The following is a 20675-nucleotide window of genomic DNA, read 5'->3' on the forward strand; positions in this document are numbered from 1 at the left end:
TGTTTCACTGGGTCCTGCCAGGAGCTCTCCAGTACACGTACTATGTATCTCTGCTGTGTAGGGTACTACTGCTTTGCCCTGAATTATGGAGCATGCCACTTGTTACTCTTAACCCCTGCAGTTTTAATGTTGAAACATTGCGAGCTGCAACACATTAAATTAAAACTGAAGGCAAACATGCTGAGCCAGACCCTGGTGAAAAGAGAGAGGGGAGAAGGAAAAACTCAGTGTAGGTAGGAGGTTTTTGAGAAAGGGGGTTCTTCCCCAAAATGATTTTTCTTTTCTTTTTTTTCCTTAGCTATCCTATTCATTATTCTGGGTACTGAATTACTGTGTGCATTTCTGAACATTGGCTACTATATGATTAAAGTGGTGCTCATTGTACATGTATTTTTGTTGATTGGATTTAACAGTGGAGCGAATGCCTATGCTGGATTATGCTTAATATGATATACTTGAATATTTGTACCTATTGTATACATTTGTCTAGTAAAGCATTTTTGTTATTTGTTTACACTCTATTTTAAATTACTGAACTAGAAGATTGATACATATCTATCAAATATCTATTGTTGGTTGCTAAAGAATTGCTAAAGAGTGTAGATAATAGCGGTGTGCAGACCTTCATTGCCATCTTTGGGACAAACCTGAAAGTGGTTATAACCCTCCCCTACTTTATCCAAAATCAAAAAAAGTTTTGCCTTTAGTTCTACTTTAGCCACTTAAGCCCTGGAAGAATTTACCCCCTTCCTGACCAAAGCACTTTTTGCGATACAGCACTGCGTCTCTTTAACTGACAATTGCGCCATGTGACGTTGCACTCAAAAATATTGTATTTTTTCCCCCACAAATAGAGCTTTATTTTGGTGGTATTTTATCACCTCTGCGTTTTTTTATTTGTTGTGCTATAAACAAAAACGACAATTTGGAAAAAAAGCTATTTTTTTTACTATTTGCTATAATAAATCCCTTATATATATATATATATATATATATATATATATATATATATATATATATATATATATATATATATATATATATATGTGTATATGTGTATATATGTATATATATATATATATATATATATATATATATATGAAAAAGCAAATTTTTTTCCTCAGTTTAGGCTGATATGTATTCTACATATTTTTGGTAAAAATTGCAATAAGCGTATATTGATAGGTTTGCGCAAAAGTTATAGCATCTACAAAATAGGGGATAGATTTATGGCATTTTTTAAAAAAATATTAGTAATGGAGGTGATCTGCAATTTTTATCGTGACTGCGTCATTGTGGCACCAATGTCAATTGTACAGAGATCAGTGCTATAAAAATGCACTGATTACTGTGTAGGGAAGGGGTTAAACACTAGGGGACAATCAAAAGGTTAAGTGTGTCCTAGGGAGTGATTCCAACTGTGGGGTGGATAGGTTCATCACAACATGATAGAGATCACTGCTCCCGATGACAGGGAGAAGTAGATCCCTCTTATGTTGCTAGGCAGAACAGCAGTGATCTCTGTTATGTTGTAATGACCCCCCCCCCCCCAGATAGAATCACTTCCTGGTTTACATAAACATCTCCCTGTTCTGCTGCTCCATATCACGATCAACCGGCGGACATTGTGTCCGCTGGCACATTTACAGAGCGCATGCCCATAATGCAGCGTTTTAAAGGGGACGTGCCTGTACGTCGATTTTCCCACCGCTGCCATTCTGCCGACGTATATCAGTGTGCAGTGGTCGGCAAGCGGTTAAGGATACAATTCTGGTCCTTATTGATTGACGCACGTGTCTAGAATTGGAGAGACATGCTTCTGACTTCTCTAAAGTTAGCATTCTCAGTTTCTTCAAGTGTCCCCAGCCTGTTAAACCTTTTCAGTAAATTCACTAAAGCGACAAAAGTGTCCGATATGTCCGCCATAATGTCGCAGTCATGATAAAAATCGCTGATCGCCGCCATTACTAGTAAAAAAAAAATATCAATAAAAATGCCATAAAACTATCCCCTATTTTGTCGACGCTAGAAACTTTTGCGCAAACCAATCAATAAACGCTTGTTGCATTTTTTTTTTTAACCAAAACTATGTAGAAGAATACGTATTGGCCTAATCTGAGGACATTTGTTATAAGTATATATATATTTGGGGGATATTTATTATAGCAAAAAGTAAAAAATATTGCTTTTTTTTTTTTTTTCAAAATTGTCGCTCTATTTTTGTTTATAGTGCAAAAAATGAAAACCGCAGAGGTGATAAAATACCATCAAAGGAAAGCTCTATTTATGGGGAAAAAAAGGATGTAAATTTTGTTTTGGAGCCACGTCGCAAGACCGCGCAAGTGTCCGTTAAAGTGACGCAGTGCCGAATCGCAAAAACTGCGATATATCCGATTCCTTTGTACAAGATGTTGCACCACATAGTTCCTCCTGTATGTCCATCTGTGTCTCCATGGGATTTTAACCCAGTTCTGTCAACTCTTTCCACTCTGTCCATCTTTTAAGCCTGTCAGAGATATTCCTCTGTCCACTCTGGCCCACAAGGTAACCTTCCTTGTTTCCATGAACTTTGCAAGATGAGTTTCTGAGTTCATGACTGTCTCTTGTCCTCCTGTACATTCCAGGGTGGGTTCTCTCAACTGTTTGGATGTGATGGAAGCGAGTGGTTCAAGTTTATCTCTCAGATACATCTTCTTTCTGGCTGGCTGACTGACTGCCTGTCATTCATGAAGGTCCTTGTAGGGGACAGCCTGCCTCTCATCCATCATTTCTAGGTAGCTTAAGCAGCCCATCATTCAAGGCTATGGGAAAAAGTTCTACCTTTTCCTTTCAAGACGGACTCAGTTAGTGCCTTTTGGGCATTTCAGCAACAGACATCTGTTTCCCTAAATTGCAAGGTTGGCACTTGATCTGCTTGTCACACTTTCTAAAAAGGTGAACTTTCATGCTTAGCTCAGGGGTCCCCGGGCTGCGGCCTCTCTGCAGCCGGGCTACAAAGGCTGCACTGTCAGATGTGCGGCGGGAAGCAAAGAGATGACATCTCTCTCCACCCGCCCCGCTTCACCGCTTTTCTGCCCTCACAAAAGGACCACTTCAAAGTTGGAGGTGCAGCGAGGAGCAGAGAGATGTCATCATCTCTCCCCGCATCACTGCTCTTCCACCCTCACAGCCAGGCCTTTTGAATGTCGGAGGTGCGACGGGGAGCAGAGAGATGACTTCTCTCCCTGTCTGTCCCACATCACCGCTCTTCCACCCTTACTTGGAACCCACCACTGCACGGAGGCCTGTCTCTGTGCTCAATGGACCAGTGCTGTCGATAAGGCAGTGACAATCCACATCTGGTGGAAGGCAGCATAGCAAGTGACAGTCCACATCAGGTGGCAGGCGACGTGGCAAGTGACAATCCACATCTGGTTGCAGGCGACGTGACAAGTGACAATCTGCATCTGGTGGCAGGCGACATGGCAAGTGACAATCCGCATCTGATGGCAGGCAACGTGGCAAGTGACAAGCGGCATTTGAAGGCAGGTGATGTGGCAAGTGACAATCCACATCTGGTGGCAAATAACAAGCTCCATCTAGTTGCAATTGACAAGCTGCACCTGGTGGCAGGTGACGTGGCAAGTGACAATCCATATTTGGTAGCAGGCGACGTGGCAAGTGTCAATCTGCGTCTGGTGGCAGGCGACAGTGGCAAGTCTTGTGCTCAGGGCTCCCACTGATTCTGCATTATGGTGATCATTTTATATTAAAAAGTAATAGAAATAATGCACTTCAATCATCCTGACACCATATCAACCATGGTGCCATGATGATTGAAGCTCTAACACCAGCCATTGCGTCAACAAATTCCCTGCAAAAAATCGCATACCCCGTGCGAATCCCCACCCCTGGGCCTTGGCACAATTTTCTTCCACGCAGCCTGTCTCCGGTTTCAAAAAGGTTGGGGACCGCTGCCTTGGCTGATACAGTCTTTCGGATATATTGTTCATTAGGCAGCTCTTTGAGCTGCAAGTAGCCCGTTTTACCCTGTTTTTGTGGGTGTTTTCTTTCTTTGTTGCTACCCCTCATTTGGATTGTTTTTGGACTCCCTTATGTCTCTTACTTATACCCTATACCCTGTTTGTTAATGCATGATTGAAAAAACATGATTTTTGACTTGCTGTAAAATCCTTTTCTTGAAATTCATTAAGGGATACACCCTATGGCCATGTACACACGATAGGATCGCCAGAGGAGAACGGTCTGAAGGACCGTTTTCATCAGTCCAAACCGATCGTGTGTAGGCCCCATAGGTTATTTCACCTTCAGTCAAAAAAATGAGAACTTGCTTTAAAATTGAACCGATGGACGCCTAACCGATAGGTCAAAACCAATCGTTGGTATGCAAAAGCATTGGTTAAAAACTTGCGCATGCTCAGAATCAAGTCGACGCATGCTTGGAAGCATTGAACTTCGTTTTTTTCAGCACGTCGTTGTGTTTTACGTCACCGCGTTCTAACACGATCGGTTTTTTAACCGATGGTGTGTAGGCGCAATGGAATATCAGTCAGGTTCATCGGTTAACCGATGAGAACGGTCCTTCGGACCGTTGTCATCGGATGGACTGATCGTGTGTACGCGGCCTAAGTCTTTTGATCACTCCTACTACTGTTTTTGAACAAAACTGAAGCATGATGGGAGTGGAAAGGGATTCTGATTTACGAACAGCTTTTTTGTACCAGTGCCCAATCTCCTATAGGCAGCAGTAGAGATTCTGATCTTTCTTGTGCTTTTACAATACCCTCTCCTACTCTATTAGGCAGATTCAGGTATAGTTACGCCATCGTAACTCTGAATCCGCGCCGTACTACATTTAAGTGTATGCTCAAACTGAGATACGCTTAAATGTTGCTAAGATACGAGCGGCGTCGTATCTTAGCTGTCTATTTACGTTGGCCGCTAGGGGCGTGTACGCTGATTTACACCTAGAATATGTAAATCCGCGAGATACGCCTATTCTCGAACGTACGCTCGCCCGTCGCAGTAAAGATACGCCGTTTACGTAAGGCGTTTTCAGGCGTAAAGATAAACCACCAAAAAGATGGCGCAGCCAATGTTAAGTATGGACGTCGGAACCGCCGTCGAATTTCACGTTGTTTGCGTAAGTCGATTCAGAATAGGGCTGGGCGTAGGTTACGTTCACGTCGAAAGCATTGACTATTTGCAACGTGATTTGGAGCATGCGCAATGGGATACGTCCACGGACGGCGCATGCGCCTTTTGTTAAAAAAAACGTCATTTACGTGGGGTCATGCTTTATTTACATAAAACACGCCCACCTCTTCACAATTTGAATTAGGCGTGCTTACGCCGGAACATTTACGCTACGCTGCCGTAACTTAGGACGCAAGTGCTTTGTGAATACAGCACTTGCCTCTCTAACTTTCCGCGTCGTAACGTAAATTACATACGCTACGCCCGCACAACTTTAAGCCGCCGTACGTGAATCTGGCCATATATTTATAAAATTGTTAAATCTAGGCATGCTCACTATGTTGGATTTATTGACTTTCCCCCGGCAACATTCGCCACATTTTAGCTGGCAAATGTTAACTGCACGGTAATAACTCTTTGGGTGAATTGTGGTAAGTTTTAATAAGTAGATGGAAGTATAGAACTTTCTGATTTAGCAAATTAAATACCCTTTACTTTATTACACGTTTGGCTATTTATGGCTATTTATGGTCTTATTTAGTTTAGTGTATTTATTTTCATTTTGTTTCTTTTATGTCCATTTATACAGTTTTTTTTAAATATATATATTTATTTTTTTTGCGATTCGGCACTGCGTCGCTTTAACTGACAATTGCGCGGTCGTGCGACGTGGCTCCCAAACAAAATTGGCGTCCTTTTTTGCCCACAAATAGAGCTTTCTTTTGGTGGTATTTGATCACCTCTGCGGTTTTTATTTTTTGCGCTATAAACAAAAATAGAGCGACAATTTTGAAAAAAATTCAATATTTTTTACTTTTTGCTATAATAAATATCCCCCAAATATATATATATATTTATTTTTCTCAGTTTGGGCCGATACGTATTCTTCTACCTATTTTTGGTAAAAAAAATCGCAATAAGCGTTTATCGATTGGTTTGCGCAAAATGTATGGCGTTTACAAAATAGTGGATAGTTTTATTGCATTTTTATAAAAATTTTTTTTTTTTTTTACTACTAATGGCGGTGATCAGCGATTTTTTTTTTTTACGTGACTGCGACATGGCGGACACATCGGACAATTTTGACACGTTTTTGGGACCATTGTCATTTTCACAGCAAAAATTGCTATAAAAATGCATTGTTTACTGTGAAAATGACAATTGCAGTTGGGAGTTAACCACTAGGGGGTGCTGAAGGGGTTAAGTGTGACCTCATATGTGTTTCTAACTGTAGGGGGGCGGGGCTGGACGTGTGATGTCATTGATCGCCTTTCCCTATATCAGGGAACAGACGATCAATGACAGCGCCACAGTGAAGAACGGGGAAGGTCTGTTTACACAAAGCTCTCCCCGTTCTTCAGCTCCGGGGACCGATCGTGGGACTCCGGCGGCGATTGGGGCCGCGGTCACGGAGCTTTGGACCGGGTCGCGGGCGTGCGCCCGCGACCCACGGCTGGGCACTTAAAAAGGACGTACAGGTACGTGCTTGTGCCCAGCCATGCCATTCTGCCGACGTATATGTGCAGGAGGCAGTCCTTAAGTGGTTAAAATGCCATCTCTAACATTAATTCACAGAGCCACTTAATTCATATTCCTTTTATGATAAAAATATTTTAGTTTATCCTTTATGTTTTAAAGGATAAGTTCACCTTTTTGTAACATGTTGTACCCATATTTAAGGTGTAACAGGTTACAAATTCACAGACTCTGAACCTCTCTGGCTGTGACAGCCGGCCGGAAATCTTCCCCGCCTCTCTCTCACACTCTGTAAAGAATGTGGCCATGCAAGGCTCCGCCCGCCCAGCCACGTCATTCATTCAGATTTCTGTGAATAGAAAACTACAAGGTCCGACACGCTTTGCAACTGTCGGCTTGTAGTTCTCAAACTTCCATGGCGCTGTTGAGCGTGTTGTGGTAGTTCATTGATGCTTCCTCCTAGTGTGTAACTGCTTGGCCATACAATGTACGGCCAAACAGTTTGCACACAGTCTGCAAGAGCACCCACAATCTGCTGATCATCAGTGCAATGCTTTCCAGGCTTCCATAAAACAAAATTACATTTTTTTTTACCTGCAAAACAATTTGCATTTTTATTATTTTTAATTTTTTTTTTAAAAGGTGAACTTATCCTTTAAATTAGTCGGTCAGTGGTTTCTTGCATCTTTAGTGTCCTTGCATATTTCTATTTTTATTTATTTATAATTTTAGTGAAGTATATTGTATTTCATGAAGAAATTATGGTATACTAGGATGATGTCACTATGAAGTACCAAAAATCCAATTTCCACAGTTCTTGCACATCCAAAACAGTTAGTACACCTTGCATGTGTGCATGAGACAGTGTGGTAGAGATTTTAAGCTTTTGATCCTAGAAGCTATATTATTGCAGATTGTATTATGGCTTGATTGCAAGCTATGTATCAAAACACTTTGGATTTCAATGGGAGTTCCTAGTACCAAATGTTAATGATGCTGAAAAATCATGACATGTTGTGTATGTCCTGCATGCCAGGAACGTATAGATACTCTAAACAGGGTGCTGCATTTTATAAAGAAGTTTGATCACAATTTCTAGATTTAACACCATGCATATGCTATTACTTTTTTTAAAAAAAATTGCGAGGGGATTATAACAAGATATTTATTAACACTAACATGGTACTTAATTTACAGTATATGAATGTCATATATATTTTTAAAGTATAAATCATTTCCTCTTTAACACAGGTCTAGAAACAAGAAGACCCAATCTACTTTTGGCCTTGATAATTCGTCAGAAAGTGAAAAGGCAACACAGCACAAGCCTCGATGATGACCAACTAGGAACATTATTAAGTGTTCCTGAGAAAAAGAGTAGAAATGATGTTGATGGAGACGATAATAATAATGATGACGATGATGATGATGATGAAAATGATTTTTTCAATTCTTTCTCTGCTGTGTTACACAAGAGTAGAAACAGACCTCAGCTTTCAGATAATGATGAAGAACCTCAAGCAAGTGTTGAATCGGTACCAGAAACTGTTAAGAGAGAGCCACCAAAACCATTAAGGTTCCTTCCAGGAGTTTTAGTTGGGTGGGAAAATCCCCAATCAACTCTAGATCTAGCCAACAAACCATTGCCTGTGGATGACATATTACAGTCTCTTTTGGGAACTACAGAAAGTACATTTGAACATAAACCTTCTGTTAAAAAAATCAGGGATCAAATATTTAAGGTTGGAAAAAAACTGAAAGATGAAAGTATTACTACTGAAACAATTCCTAATAAAGACGTAGAAATGGATATGACCCCTAACATTGTAGAAGAGGCAAAAGAGAATCCAACACCAATAATTCTGTCTCAGACTGGAAAATTGTCTGTATCCCTAAAAGACAAACCTCAAGATGTTCCTACTGAAGTGTATTTGGCCAAAATAAATGCACGGTCAAGTGATGAAACGATTGAGAAAGGAAATTCAGCAGGCCCTGCCGATTTTAGTCAAGAAATTGAGGATACGGTTAATCCAAACTTATCTCCAGTTCCTGAAAACAAAATCGGCACTGATGGTGAAAATACATCATCTGTAGATGCCAGTGAAAACTCTGTGAAACCTTCAAAATTAATGCATATCAAAAGGGATCCAAGGCAAGCTGCCACAAGAAGTCATATTAACTCTCTAGATTTAAAAGACTGTGATATAAGTAAAAATAGGGAGGATGCAGCAAACGATAAAGAGATCAGTGAAAGCACTTTGAGACATAAAAAAGATAGGAATAGGAAACACTCCCATGAAGAAAGTGATATACTTACATCTAGGAGTGATAGGTCTAAAAGCAGCTTGTCCTCTTCTACAAAGAATGAGGTAGAAAGTGCTGAATCATCAAGAAATGAAAATACCAGACAGTATCCTCCAGATCTTCTAATTGATGAAACCGACCCTCTGCAGCAATTTCGCAGAGCTTTGGCAGCAAACAAATCTCAGTCACAGGCATCAAATTCTTCGCAGGCAGAAACATCTAGCAAAAATTCAGTTCCTACTTTTACAGGAAACTTCTCACCATTAAGGATACAACAGCCTCCATTTCTACCTTTAAAGAGCAACCCTCCTCCATTTCCATTCCATCATCCTCCCAGCTTTCCATTGCAGGGTAATCCAATATTTTCATATCCTCCTCATATACCACCTCTGCTTCCAACTCCACTGGGTTTCAATTTTCCAAGACCTCCTAGATTTCAGTCTGGCAGACCCCATTATTCATAATCCATTGGTTGCTTGGCATCCAGCACTTCAGATACCTCGTCAACCACATTTTTTTGGCCCCATTACGAGTGGACATCTTTTAAATCCAGAACAAGTCATGTACCAGGCACCTCAAAAGCTGTGTCTTAAAGATCACAGAGTTCAAGAAAGGCGCCATAGTGACCCTTGGGACAAACCAGATCGTGACAGAAGCTTCAGTCGAGGAAGCAGAAGTGAACATAGACAAAGATTCTATAGTGAGTCTCACCATTCAAGGGAAAAAAGGCATGAAAAAGAATTAGGAAGTGAAAAGCATGGAGATAGAGACTCTGAAAGAAGCAGGCGTAGAGACAAAGAAAGGAGCCATGACAGAGATCGGAAGAGCCGCGATGAGTCACACAGAGAAAAAGAAAAATCTAGAGCTTCTCACAGTGACAAGTCTTCAGACAGTAGAACAAGTAAAGAAAGGAGGAGTAGTGATAAATCAAAGAGTGAGGATCGGAGTCATGATAAAGATAAAACTAGGGACAGAAATCGAGAAGAAGAAAAAGAGAAAGACAGGCACCACAAGGACAGGAGCAGGGACCACAGTGATAAAAGTAAAAGCAAACGATGAAAGCACTGCTTTTTTACATTTTTTTAATTTTATTTGTGCCATCCTTTTCTATTAAGTGTCAGTGTTTTTTCCTGAAAAAAAATGTGTTATTGTAAAGCCTGACTGCCCGTTATATATTCATTGATGTTCAATTCTCACTAAAATATAATGTTTTTAACATCTTTTACAATCCTCATTTAAAAGCGTAATGAATTTCTTTCTAAATATTCAGTTAAGATATTTAGTTAGAAATTATACATAATGTACAGCATTTTTGCATTTGAAGTATTGCAAATATTTTAAAACCCGTTCTTAAAAAAAAAAAAAAAAAAAAAAAAAAACTTTTTAATTGCACTCTTTTTAAAACCAGAACAGATTCAGGATCCATAAATTACTGTTTAGAAAACTGTATAATTATTTGGTGCTGTAAAAAAAGCTTACTTCTGTCAAAATTACACTGATCCATCAATTTCTTAAAGCTAGCATATCAGAAATGATTTTTATCATGGATGTATTAAGAAGCCGTTCGGTTACTATAGCTTTGAAATGCACTTGCCATAGGGGAAATATATTTAACTTTTAAGCTTACATCTTCTGTTAGTAAGTTAAAATTAGAAAAATTGTTTGCGCTTTAAAACTTGAAATCTCTGCTTGTACATTCTTGTGTTTTGCTATTTTTTATACTGTAAAATGTAAATATTTTAAGGAATATTTTGATTTTAAAGATGATAAAAAAACTAACATATTTTGTCTCATTACTGTGTACGAAATGTTGTTTAATTCCTGTTGAAAAGTAAAGATTTTAGTATTATTTCTTGCATTTGCATAACATGCTTGCCTGTTTTCTGTGCTTGAATCATTTTATTAACTACATTTTATTAGTATGCATGTATCTTTTTATTAGATTTCAAGAACATACATAAAATGCCGGACTTCATGTTGTAAACTGGGTTGCCCGTAGCATCCAACCAACATCTCTTTAAATTTAACAACTTCACTGGAAAAATCACAGTTGGATCCAAGTGGCTATAAGCGCAACATAGATGTTTCTTAAAACACTATTCTATGCGTAACTATTTCCTACTTACTTCTTCAGTCAACCTCTTAACTGCCTTCTACAAATACAATAGAAACAACGGGGGTTATTTACGAAAGACAAATCCACTTTGCACTACAAGTGCAAAGTGCACTTGAAATTGCACTGAAAGTGCACTTGGCAGTGCAGTCGCAGAAAATCTAAGGGGTAGATCTGAAATGAGGGGAAGCTCTGCTGATTTTATTATACAATCATATGTAAGCTAAAATGCTGTTTTTTATTTTCCTTGCATGTCTCCCTCGGATCTACAGCGACTGCACTTCCAAGTTCAGTGCAATTTCCAGTGCACTTGTAGTGCAAAGTGGATTTGCCTTTCGTAAATAACCCCCAATGAGTTCAATTCAGTGAAACCTTGGTAAAACCGTGGGAACCATACCTAGACCCCACACTGGGGATGGCCTGTAATGTTGCTATGGGCGCTGGACCCTGCTCAGGCACTGTTCTCTGCAATGTGTTTAGCCACATGGTGCTGCACAGGTCCTTTGCCGTTGTTTATTCCAGTGTTTTCCAGACCCTAAAGATACCTCTGGGGTATGCTCACCGTGATGGGCAAAGTCTGGATCTACACAGGGACCAGCGACATGGAAAAGTAAGATAGGCTGTTCCTGTTATCTAGCCATTACTGTTCTTTAGTAAGTATGATAATCTCTACTGCCTGCAATGCACTTCTTATTGTCTTCTGAATGGTATACATTTTACAGACGAAAAGGTGTTTGTTTTTATTCAGTTTTTGGGTGTCTAAACTTTTAACATTTCCACCATTTAGAGCTTTTAGCTGAGTGACCAGGTGTACATCATATCGCAACAAAAGTTGCACTGTTAACAAACTATTTCTGCCCAGAGCCTTTATAAGGTACTTGGGTGTTTCTTCCCACTTCTTTGCCACAAGAGATTCATTACAAGATGGTCAACACCTGGGTTTCTGTGCATCTTTCTCCGTACATGCTTACCCAATTTCCTACTTTGCAAGTACCCCACAGTGAAATACCCTCACTGATTGGCAGTGGCAGAAACCAACTGCAGGAGATCACGGCAAAGGTTCAGGCAAACATTTGCTCTGCCAGTGGGCTTCAGTGACATTGCTTCCCTTGCACTGAAGCAAGATCCAATTTTAATATCAGTCTCTGCATCCATTGCTACTCTATCTCAGGCAAAAAACAAGAAACCTATCAGATTAAAGCTGGTTTCTCTGCAGCTATGTCAGAATTAATTCATCGCTGTTCAAAGCCCAGAAGTGCCAAGCATCTCCGATTCCACCCTCTTCACTAGAGTGGAAAGTGAAAACCTTGACAGACCCCAGAGGCAGTGTTAGAAAGGGCCACAGAAGATTTCTCTCTCCCAGCCTACCTGATGCTATGGTTCCACACAATATGATTGCCAATGTAGATATGCTAACTTCTGCTGTGGAAGAATCATTGGTATAGTTGCACTTGATTCTCCTCTGTGCCGTCGGGCAACTCAGGGACTAATGCCGCGTACACACGGTCAGAATTTCCGGCAAGAAAAGTTTGATCTGAGCTTTTGGTCGGAAATTCCGACCGTGTGTAGGCCTCATCGGACTTTTTCTGTCAATTTTCAACAGCAAAAATTTGAGAGCTGGTTCTTAAATTTTCCGACAGGAAGAGTTCTTGTCGGAAATTCCGATCGTCTGTATGCATTTCGACCATCAAAAAAACATGCATGCTCGGAATCCTTCTCGGCTCGTTGTAGTGTTGTACGTCACTGCATTCTTGACGGTCGGAATTTTGTGTGACCGTGTGTATGCAACACAAGTTTGAGCCAAAATTCAGTCGGAAAAAAATCCACGGTTTTCTTGTCGGAATTTCAAATTGTGTGCGGTATAAGTGACCTGCAGAGTCTAAAAAGACATTTGCCATTTATGAACAAGAATGGGCAATTTCTGACAATTGGTTTTCCCCTGAAAGTTTTTATTTATTTTTTACCCCTCCAAGAAACATTGTTGAGCTGTATCCAGTGGGGAAAATAATTCAGCAAAAAGTTAACTGTTCCAGTAGTAGACCCTGCTTTCCTAGTCTTAAACACACATCTTACTGTGCCTATTGGATGTTCCATCTCTTAAGGATTCTGAAGACAGAAAATTTGAGATGCTTTTAAAGTATCTCTCTTTACACTTGCAGGTTGAGCCTTGCAACCAGCTATAGCTGCAGTTTGTTTGTCAAACCACAACTAATTGGACTAAGGCGGTGAACAATCAACAGGACTCAGACTTACAGGACTCAGACTTACAGGACTCATGCCTCGTACACACGACCGGGTTTTCCAATGGGAAAACTGCGATTAGAGCTTTTGGCCGGGAATCCTGGCCGTGTGTATGCTCCCTCTCAGTTTTTCCAACCTGAAAACTGCCAAACCTGTCGGAAAAAAAAGAGGGCCAGCTCTCTTTTTTCCCGTCGGGATTCCCCAGCGTGTACGGGACATCAGAATTCTAGGACTGAACTCTGACGGAACACTTTAGAAACATCACCTTTTGCCTTACTTTCCAGTAATTCTAATAAATATACAGAATATATCCCCCAGCATCCCAGGGTCTCCTGAGGATACAACCTAAATGCATTAGGACCTCTGGATACTCCCCTGCATATTATATAGTTGCAGAACCTCTCATTTGAAGACTTTTTGATTCTTTGTATGTATACAACTTGTGCGACTTTATACATATGGATATTTACTTACATTTGTTATAGTAGGTCTGCCCTACCAGCAGAGGGTGATAATGGATGGTGTCTAGGGGATATTAGTGTCTTTGAAACTAGTTTTTTTTAGATTGGTTTTATATTTTTGAATGTGATAATGCAATGCAGTGTTGTGAGTACAGTTCCTGGGGTTTTGACCTCTGATAAAATCCATTGCTTTTTCTTTCTTGTGTTTTTTTAAATTATATGTTGGGATGTGGTGCCTTATATATACCTTGCTACATCCTTTTTAACAAACTCTTAAGTCTGCTGTCCAGCCTTCCCTGTGTCTAGAATATCTAAGCCTTATCCTAGATAAGAATAAGCAAAGTTTTGTCTTCTTTTCTCTCTAAGGTCTCGGGCTAAAATCTTAATATCAAAAAGACATCCCTCTGAGATTCTCAATGAGACTTTAAGGCCTTGTACACATGATCAGTCCAAACTGATGAAAACAAACTGATGGTCTGATGTGCGTACACACCATCAGTTCAAAAACCGATCGAGTCCAACGCGGTGATGTAAAACACAACGATGTCCGAAAAAAAACGAAGTATAATGCTTCCAAGCATGCGTCGACTTGATTCTGAGCATGCGCGGGTTTTGAACTGATGCTTTTGCGTACTAACCATCGGTTTTGACCGATCAGTCAGACGTCCATTAGTCCGATTTTAAAGCAAGTTCTGAGGCCCTGTACACACGATCAGTCCAAACTGATGAAAACAGAAGTTCAGTTTCATCAGTCCAAACCTACCGTGTGTATGGCCCATCAGACTTTTGTCCTTCAGATCAAAGTTTTAAAACTTGCTTTAAAATCGGACTGATGCACTAATGACCGATCAGTCAAAACCGATGGTTAGTACGCAAAAGCATCGGTTCAAAACCCGTGCATGCTCAGAATCAAGTCGACGCATGCTTGGAAGCATTGAACTTAATTTTTCTCAGCAAGTCGTGTTTTACGTCACCGCGTTGGACTCGATCGGTTTTTGAACTGATGGTGTGTAGGCACATCAGTCCATCAGACTTCAGCCTTTAGTCCGTTTTCATCAGTTTGGACTGATCGTGTGTACAAGGCCTAAAACTTTGGACTGAAGGACAACTGTCCGATGAGCCATACACACGGTCGGTTTGGACTGATGAAACTTCAGTCCATTTTCGTCAGTTTGGACTGATCGTGTGTACAAGGCCTTAGGCTCCTCCAGCACAACATTCTGTTGGCCTCTACATCTCTCGACCTCCTTGTGCTTTTGTACTCGGACCACCAGGTCAGTGGGGGTTTCCTGGGCATACAGCCACCAAACTTCTGTTGCTCAGCTCTTCAAGACCACCACCAGGTCTTCAGTTCACGCACTCTCCAAGTTCTACCAGGTGGATATCCAGACCTGCAGATACAGCTTTCATTTGGGAATGTTGACCCCTTTTCTGTTTTGTGGGGCCTGTTGGCACAGTTCTGCCTTGTTGTCCACACTTCTGATTCATTGCTTGGGGACATCCCAGGATCAATGAATATAGAACCTGTGTCCTGTATTAAACCATTAAGTTAAAATTAATTTTAAATTGTAAAAACTGTGAGTACGTCCAAGGTGTCTTATCAACTGAAGGTAGCAGCCTATAACCCAGGGACTATGATTATTTATTCTGTGTCCTGTACTGCACTTCAAGATATGGAATTTACAGGTTAGTCAAAATTCCCTTTTTGGTGTATGTATTGTAAAGAAAAAAGTTTTCTGTGAATCAAAAAATATACACTTGTCAAAATGGAGAATGAAGCATTGCCTACATTCATAATAAAGCTAAACCTCTGAAATTATATGTATTGCATACTTTCATTGATCTAGCTTCGCACACAGTAAGTATGAATTATTTATACCCGATAGATCATTTGAGAAGCTGGAAATCACTGTAGAAGTCGGCTCTACTGCAGTGATAGCCAAGGGCTTCCAGGTCCTTATCAGGTTTTATGTGGGGAGCGGTCCCATTACACACTAAACACAGGGGGTCACTCGCTCAGCACGGCTGCCATTCATAGAATGCCTTGGAATTTTTACAATGCACATAAGGCTTTCTCTGATTAGATGAGATACTGAGGAGGAGCGGTGATATTACAATTTTCACCACATCCAATCAAAATATGCCTTGTATTCATTGAAAAAAATAGGGCAGTGAGAATGTCCCATGAAAACTGACAAGGACCCAAAAGGTTGCAGCTATCACTGTAGTAAGGTTGGCTACTACAGTGATTTTCAGGTTCCCCAGCAGTCCATCAGATCTGAATAATGCATACTTACAAGCTGAACCAATATAACTATACTATGCAAACAATTCCTAGAGTTAAGCTTTGAGTTTAAATGTAGGCACTGTGCTTCACTACCTTGTGATGCTTCAACCTGCGCTGGAACCTTCTTCCTGTCTCGCCAACAACACTGACAGTACTAAAATGTTTTTTCACAACCACCAATAAAATTCAAATTGCATTGAAAATGTAGCTGAATTCTGGTATTCTTCTTTCCCTAGGCTCAATCAAGACTAACTGGTCATGTACATCATGTTTTTTACGTTACATATTGGAGTTATGGCTGCAGCTAGATGCCCTATGGCTTCAAGATGTCCCCCTCTTGACCTTGAGGACCGGAGCGACCTCTGAAATCACTTCCAGTTCTCGGGCATAAACAAATGTTTTTTTAACCACTTCAGCCCCAGAAGGATTTGCCCCTTAATGGCCAGACCATTTTTTTGATACGGCACTGCGTTGCTTAACAGACAATTGTGCGGTCTTGCAAACGTTGTACCCAAACAAAAATTGATGTCCTTTTTTGTCCCACACACATTTTTGGTGGTATTTGTTCACCTCTGTGGTTATTATTTTTTGCTCTTTAAACAAAACAATGACTACATTTTGAAAAAAATTATATATTTTTTACTTTCAGCTATAATACACATTATTATTATATATATATATATTATATATATATATATATATATATATATATATATATATATATATATACGCACACACAAATGTATTCATCAGTTAAGGCCACTTTTGGTAAAGAAAAAAATCTATAATCATATGATTGGTTTGCACAAAAGTTAAAGCGTCTACAAAATGGGCAATTGATTTTTGGACTTTTTTTTTTTACTGGTCATGGTGGCGATCTGTGATTTTTAGCAGGACTGCGACATTGTGGTGGACAAATCTGACCCCAAGTGATTTTTTTTGAGGATCAGTGACATTATTACAGTGATCAAGGGGTAAACTGTGTTCCCTGGGTGTGTTCTAACGTGTGGGAGATGGGCATATTAAGACAGCACAGAGATCACTGTTACTGATCACTAGAAACAGCAGATCTCAATGCTGTCCCCTGTTAGAATGGGGATCCGCCTTGTTTACACAGATTCCCGTTCTGCCTCTGCGTACCGCAATCATGGGTGACTGGCGGACATAGAGTCCGCCGGACCCGGGGGCGTGCTCCCACCCACTGTATCTCATGCACAGATCGCCGTACAGGCATATCGGTTTGCACAGCCTTGCCACAATATAAATGCGGTTAAGTGGGTAAGCCCAAAAACATTTTTTTTTCCTTTTTAACGGTAAATGCGAGATTGTTTTTTTTAACCCCAGATCTCTCAATAAAAAGAACATTTTCACGCTTTTCTATTGCAAGGAATTTTTACATTCCTTGTAATAGGAATAAAAATGATGGAAAAAAAATTGGCCACTTCCGGACCACCTTCCGCACATTTACTGCGGCAAGGCATCCCGGCTGCACGAAATGACATACCTGTACGTAGCTTTGTGCAATAACCTCTGGAGGTGCACTTATTGATTGGATAGAGAGGGAACCAATCGGGATGTCCGCCGGCCACCCGCGATCGTTCCCCAGAGAGGCAGAACGGCGATCTGCCTTTGTAAACAAGGCAGATCGCCATTCTGACAGGGAAACAAATGCTAAGCAGGAACATGGATCCCTGTAAGAGCAATCCCCACAGATAGTAAGCACCCCCTAGGGACACACTTAACCCTTTGATCGCCCCTGGCGTTGACCCCTTTCCTGCCAGTGTCTTTAGTACAGCGACAGTGCTTAGCACTGATCACTGTATTAGTGTCAACGGTTTCCCAGAAAAGTGTCAGGTGTCCGCTGCAGTGTCGCAATCCCGCTAAGATTGCTGCCATACTAGAAAGAAAAAATCCATAAAAATATCCCATCACTTGTAGAAACTATGACTTTTGCGCAAACCAATCAATATACACTTATTAAAAAAAAAAATTACCAAAATATATGTAGCAGAATATATATTGGCCTAAATTGATAAAGAAATTAGATTTTTCATTTTTTTTATTGGATATTTATTACAACAGAAAGTAAAAAAAAAACAATGTTTTTTCAAACTTTTTTTGTTTATAGCGCAAAAAATAAAAAGGCAGAGGTGATCAAATACCACCAAAAGAAAGCTATTTGTGGGGAAAAGAATACATCAATTTTATTGGGTACAACTTTGCATGACCGCACAATTAAAATAATGCAGTGCCGTATCGCAAAAAATGGCCTGGTCCTGAAGGGGGGGTAAAACCTTTTGGGGCCGAAGTGGTTAAAAATACAGTATAAAAAGTAAACAAAAAAATACTATGCCCCATTGCTCTGTGCTCCCGCGCAGAAGCGAACGCACACGCAAGTCACGCCCGCATATGCAAACGCTGTTAAAACCACACATGAGAGGTATCGCTGCAATTGTTAGAATGAGAGCAATAATTCTAGCACAAGATGACCTCTAACTCTAAACCGGTAACCTGTAAAAAAATTAAAATAAAAGCGTTGCCTATGGAGATGTTTAAGTACTATAGTTTGTCACCATTCCAAGAGCGTGTGCAATTTTAAAGCATGACATGTTGAGTATCTGTTTACTCAGCTTAAGATCATCTTTTACATTATACTAAAAAATTGGAGCAATTATTGAGTTGTATTTTTTTAATTCATTTATATATATATATATACCGTATTTATCGCCCTATTACACGCTCCGGCGTATAGCGCGCACCCCTAATGTAGCCCTGAAATTCCTGGAAAAAAATGTTTTATACTTAGTTTGGGTGTCTTGCAAGGGCGTCCATCAGCGCCTTGTTCCAGTCCAGCAGCCATCGTGGTGTCCGTGGTGCCCTCCTGAACTGTCTGAGTTGAATCCCCCGCTTCCCACGCTGTGTTTGAACCACTCCGCCGACATATACCGTGTGCAGTACACTCTGGTATACTCGGACAGGCTCGGCTCCTCTCGCGTAAAGGACGCACAGGACGTGACTGCGAGCGGAGCCGAGCCTGCATGAGTATACCCGAGTGTACTGCGCTCGGTATATGTCGGCACAGTGGTTCAAACACAGCGTGGGAACGAGTATTGGGCGTATATCGCGCACCCACGATTTGCCCTGATTTTAAGGGTAAAAAAGTGCGCGTATACGTCAATAATGACGGTATATATATATATATATATATATATATATATATACACACACACACACGTATAGTGGATTTTTTCCCAAAGAAACAAAAAATATTGCAACAAATGCCATTTTATTCTCTAGGGTACATGCTAAGAAAAAACAATATAATGTTTAAAATGGTATAATATTTATAATCTAAGTAATTTTCGAGAAAAAAAAATACGCATTTAAAGTTTCAGAAAAGGCCAGGTCAGCAAGTGGTTTAATAAAAAAAAATAGTTTGAAGGTATTTGCGATGTCTAAAATCCCTGTTCTAGTCAAGCTTAGTAGAAGGACTTGTGGTATCGTTAATGGGTCCTGAAGTAGTTCTATGCCACATACAGAACTACATCGCCCATTAACCTTTGGGATTGTGGTGACATTTTTCAGGGTGTTCTGAAGTCACTGCCTCCATAACTGTAAGCCTTATGAGTATTATAAAGATAAATGTATAATATATAGTGTCTTGAAAAAAGTATTCATACCCCTTGAAATTTTGTCAGGTTATGACCAAGAACATAAATTTATTTTATGTGATAGGCCAACACAAAGTGGCACATAATTGTGAAGTGGAAGGAAAATAAATAGTATACAATTTTTTTTAACAAATATCTGAAAATGTTGCATTTGTATTCAGCCCCCCTGAGTCAACACTTTGTAGAACCACCCTTCACTGCAATTACATCTGCAAGACTTTTTGGGTATATCTCTACCAGCTTTGCACATCCTAGACTGTAAGCTCGCAGGAGCAGGGCCCTTGTAACCCTCTAGTTTTGAATTGTACTGTTGGTTTATTGTTTTCCTTTATATTGTAAAGCGCTGCACAAACTTGGCACTATTTACATCCTGTATAATAATAGTCTAGAAAGTGAAATTATTGCCCATTCTTTGCAAAAAAAAAGCTCAATCTCTGTCAGATTGGATGGAGAGTGTCTGTGAACAGCAATGTTAAAGTCTTGCCACAGATTCTCAATTGGATTTAGGTTTGGACTTTGACTGGGCCATTCTAACACATGAATATGCTTTGATCTAAACCTTTCCATTGTAGTTTCTGCTGTATGTTTAGGGTAGTTGCCCTGCTGGAAGGTGAACCTCTGTCGTAGTCTTGAGTCTTTTGCAGACTCTTAACAGGTTTTCCTCTAAGATTCAATAAACAAATGTGTTGCGCTGTCACATATGTTAAAGTGCCTTCTCAATTGATATGCGAGGCAAAAAAGTACACCAAAATGAATTCATATTATATTGAATAAATAAAAATAAAATGTCCAGAAAACCGGCAAAAGTCCTTAAGGTGAAAAAGTGTCCTTCAATTTTCAACAGGTGCAACATCCAGTGCTCCCCAAAGGATAGACAGGGCAAATATATCCTCTTGTCAGATATTTAGGGCTATCACGGTCTGTAT

The 20675-nt window shown here is 40.1% G+C and overlaps 1 protein-coding gene across 1 annotated transcript in view; it reads left to right on the plus strand.

Moving 5' to 3' along the window:
- Positions 1 to 10843, plus strand: part of PHF3 (PHD finger protein 3) — a 138354-nt gene extending 127511 nt beyond the window's left edge. The window contains 2 exon segments of the mRNA XM_040349904.1: positions 7924 to 9419; positions 9421 to 10843. Coding sequence (XP_040205838.1) covers positions 7924 to 9419; positions 9421 to 10035 — 2111 coding nt within the window. The 3' untranslated portion in view covers positions 10036 to 10843.
- The last annotated feature ends 9832 nt before the right edge of the window (positions 10844 to 20675 follow it).

The sequence above is a fragment of the Rana temporaria genome, chromosome 4, assembly GCF_905171775.1.
Source record: "Rana temporaria chromosome 4, aRanTem1.1, whole genome shotgun sequence".
NCBI classification, from domain to species: Eukaryota; Metazoa; Chordata; class Amphibia; order Anura; family Ranidae; genus Rana; species Rana temporaria.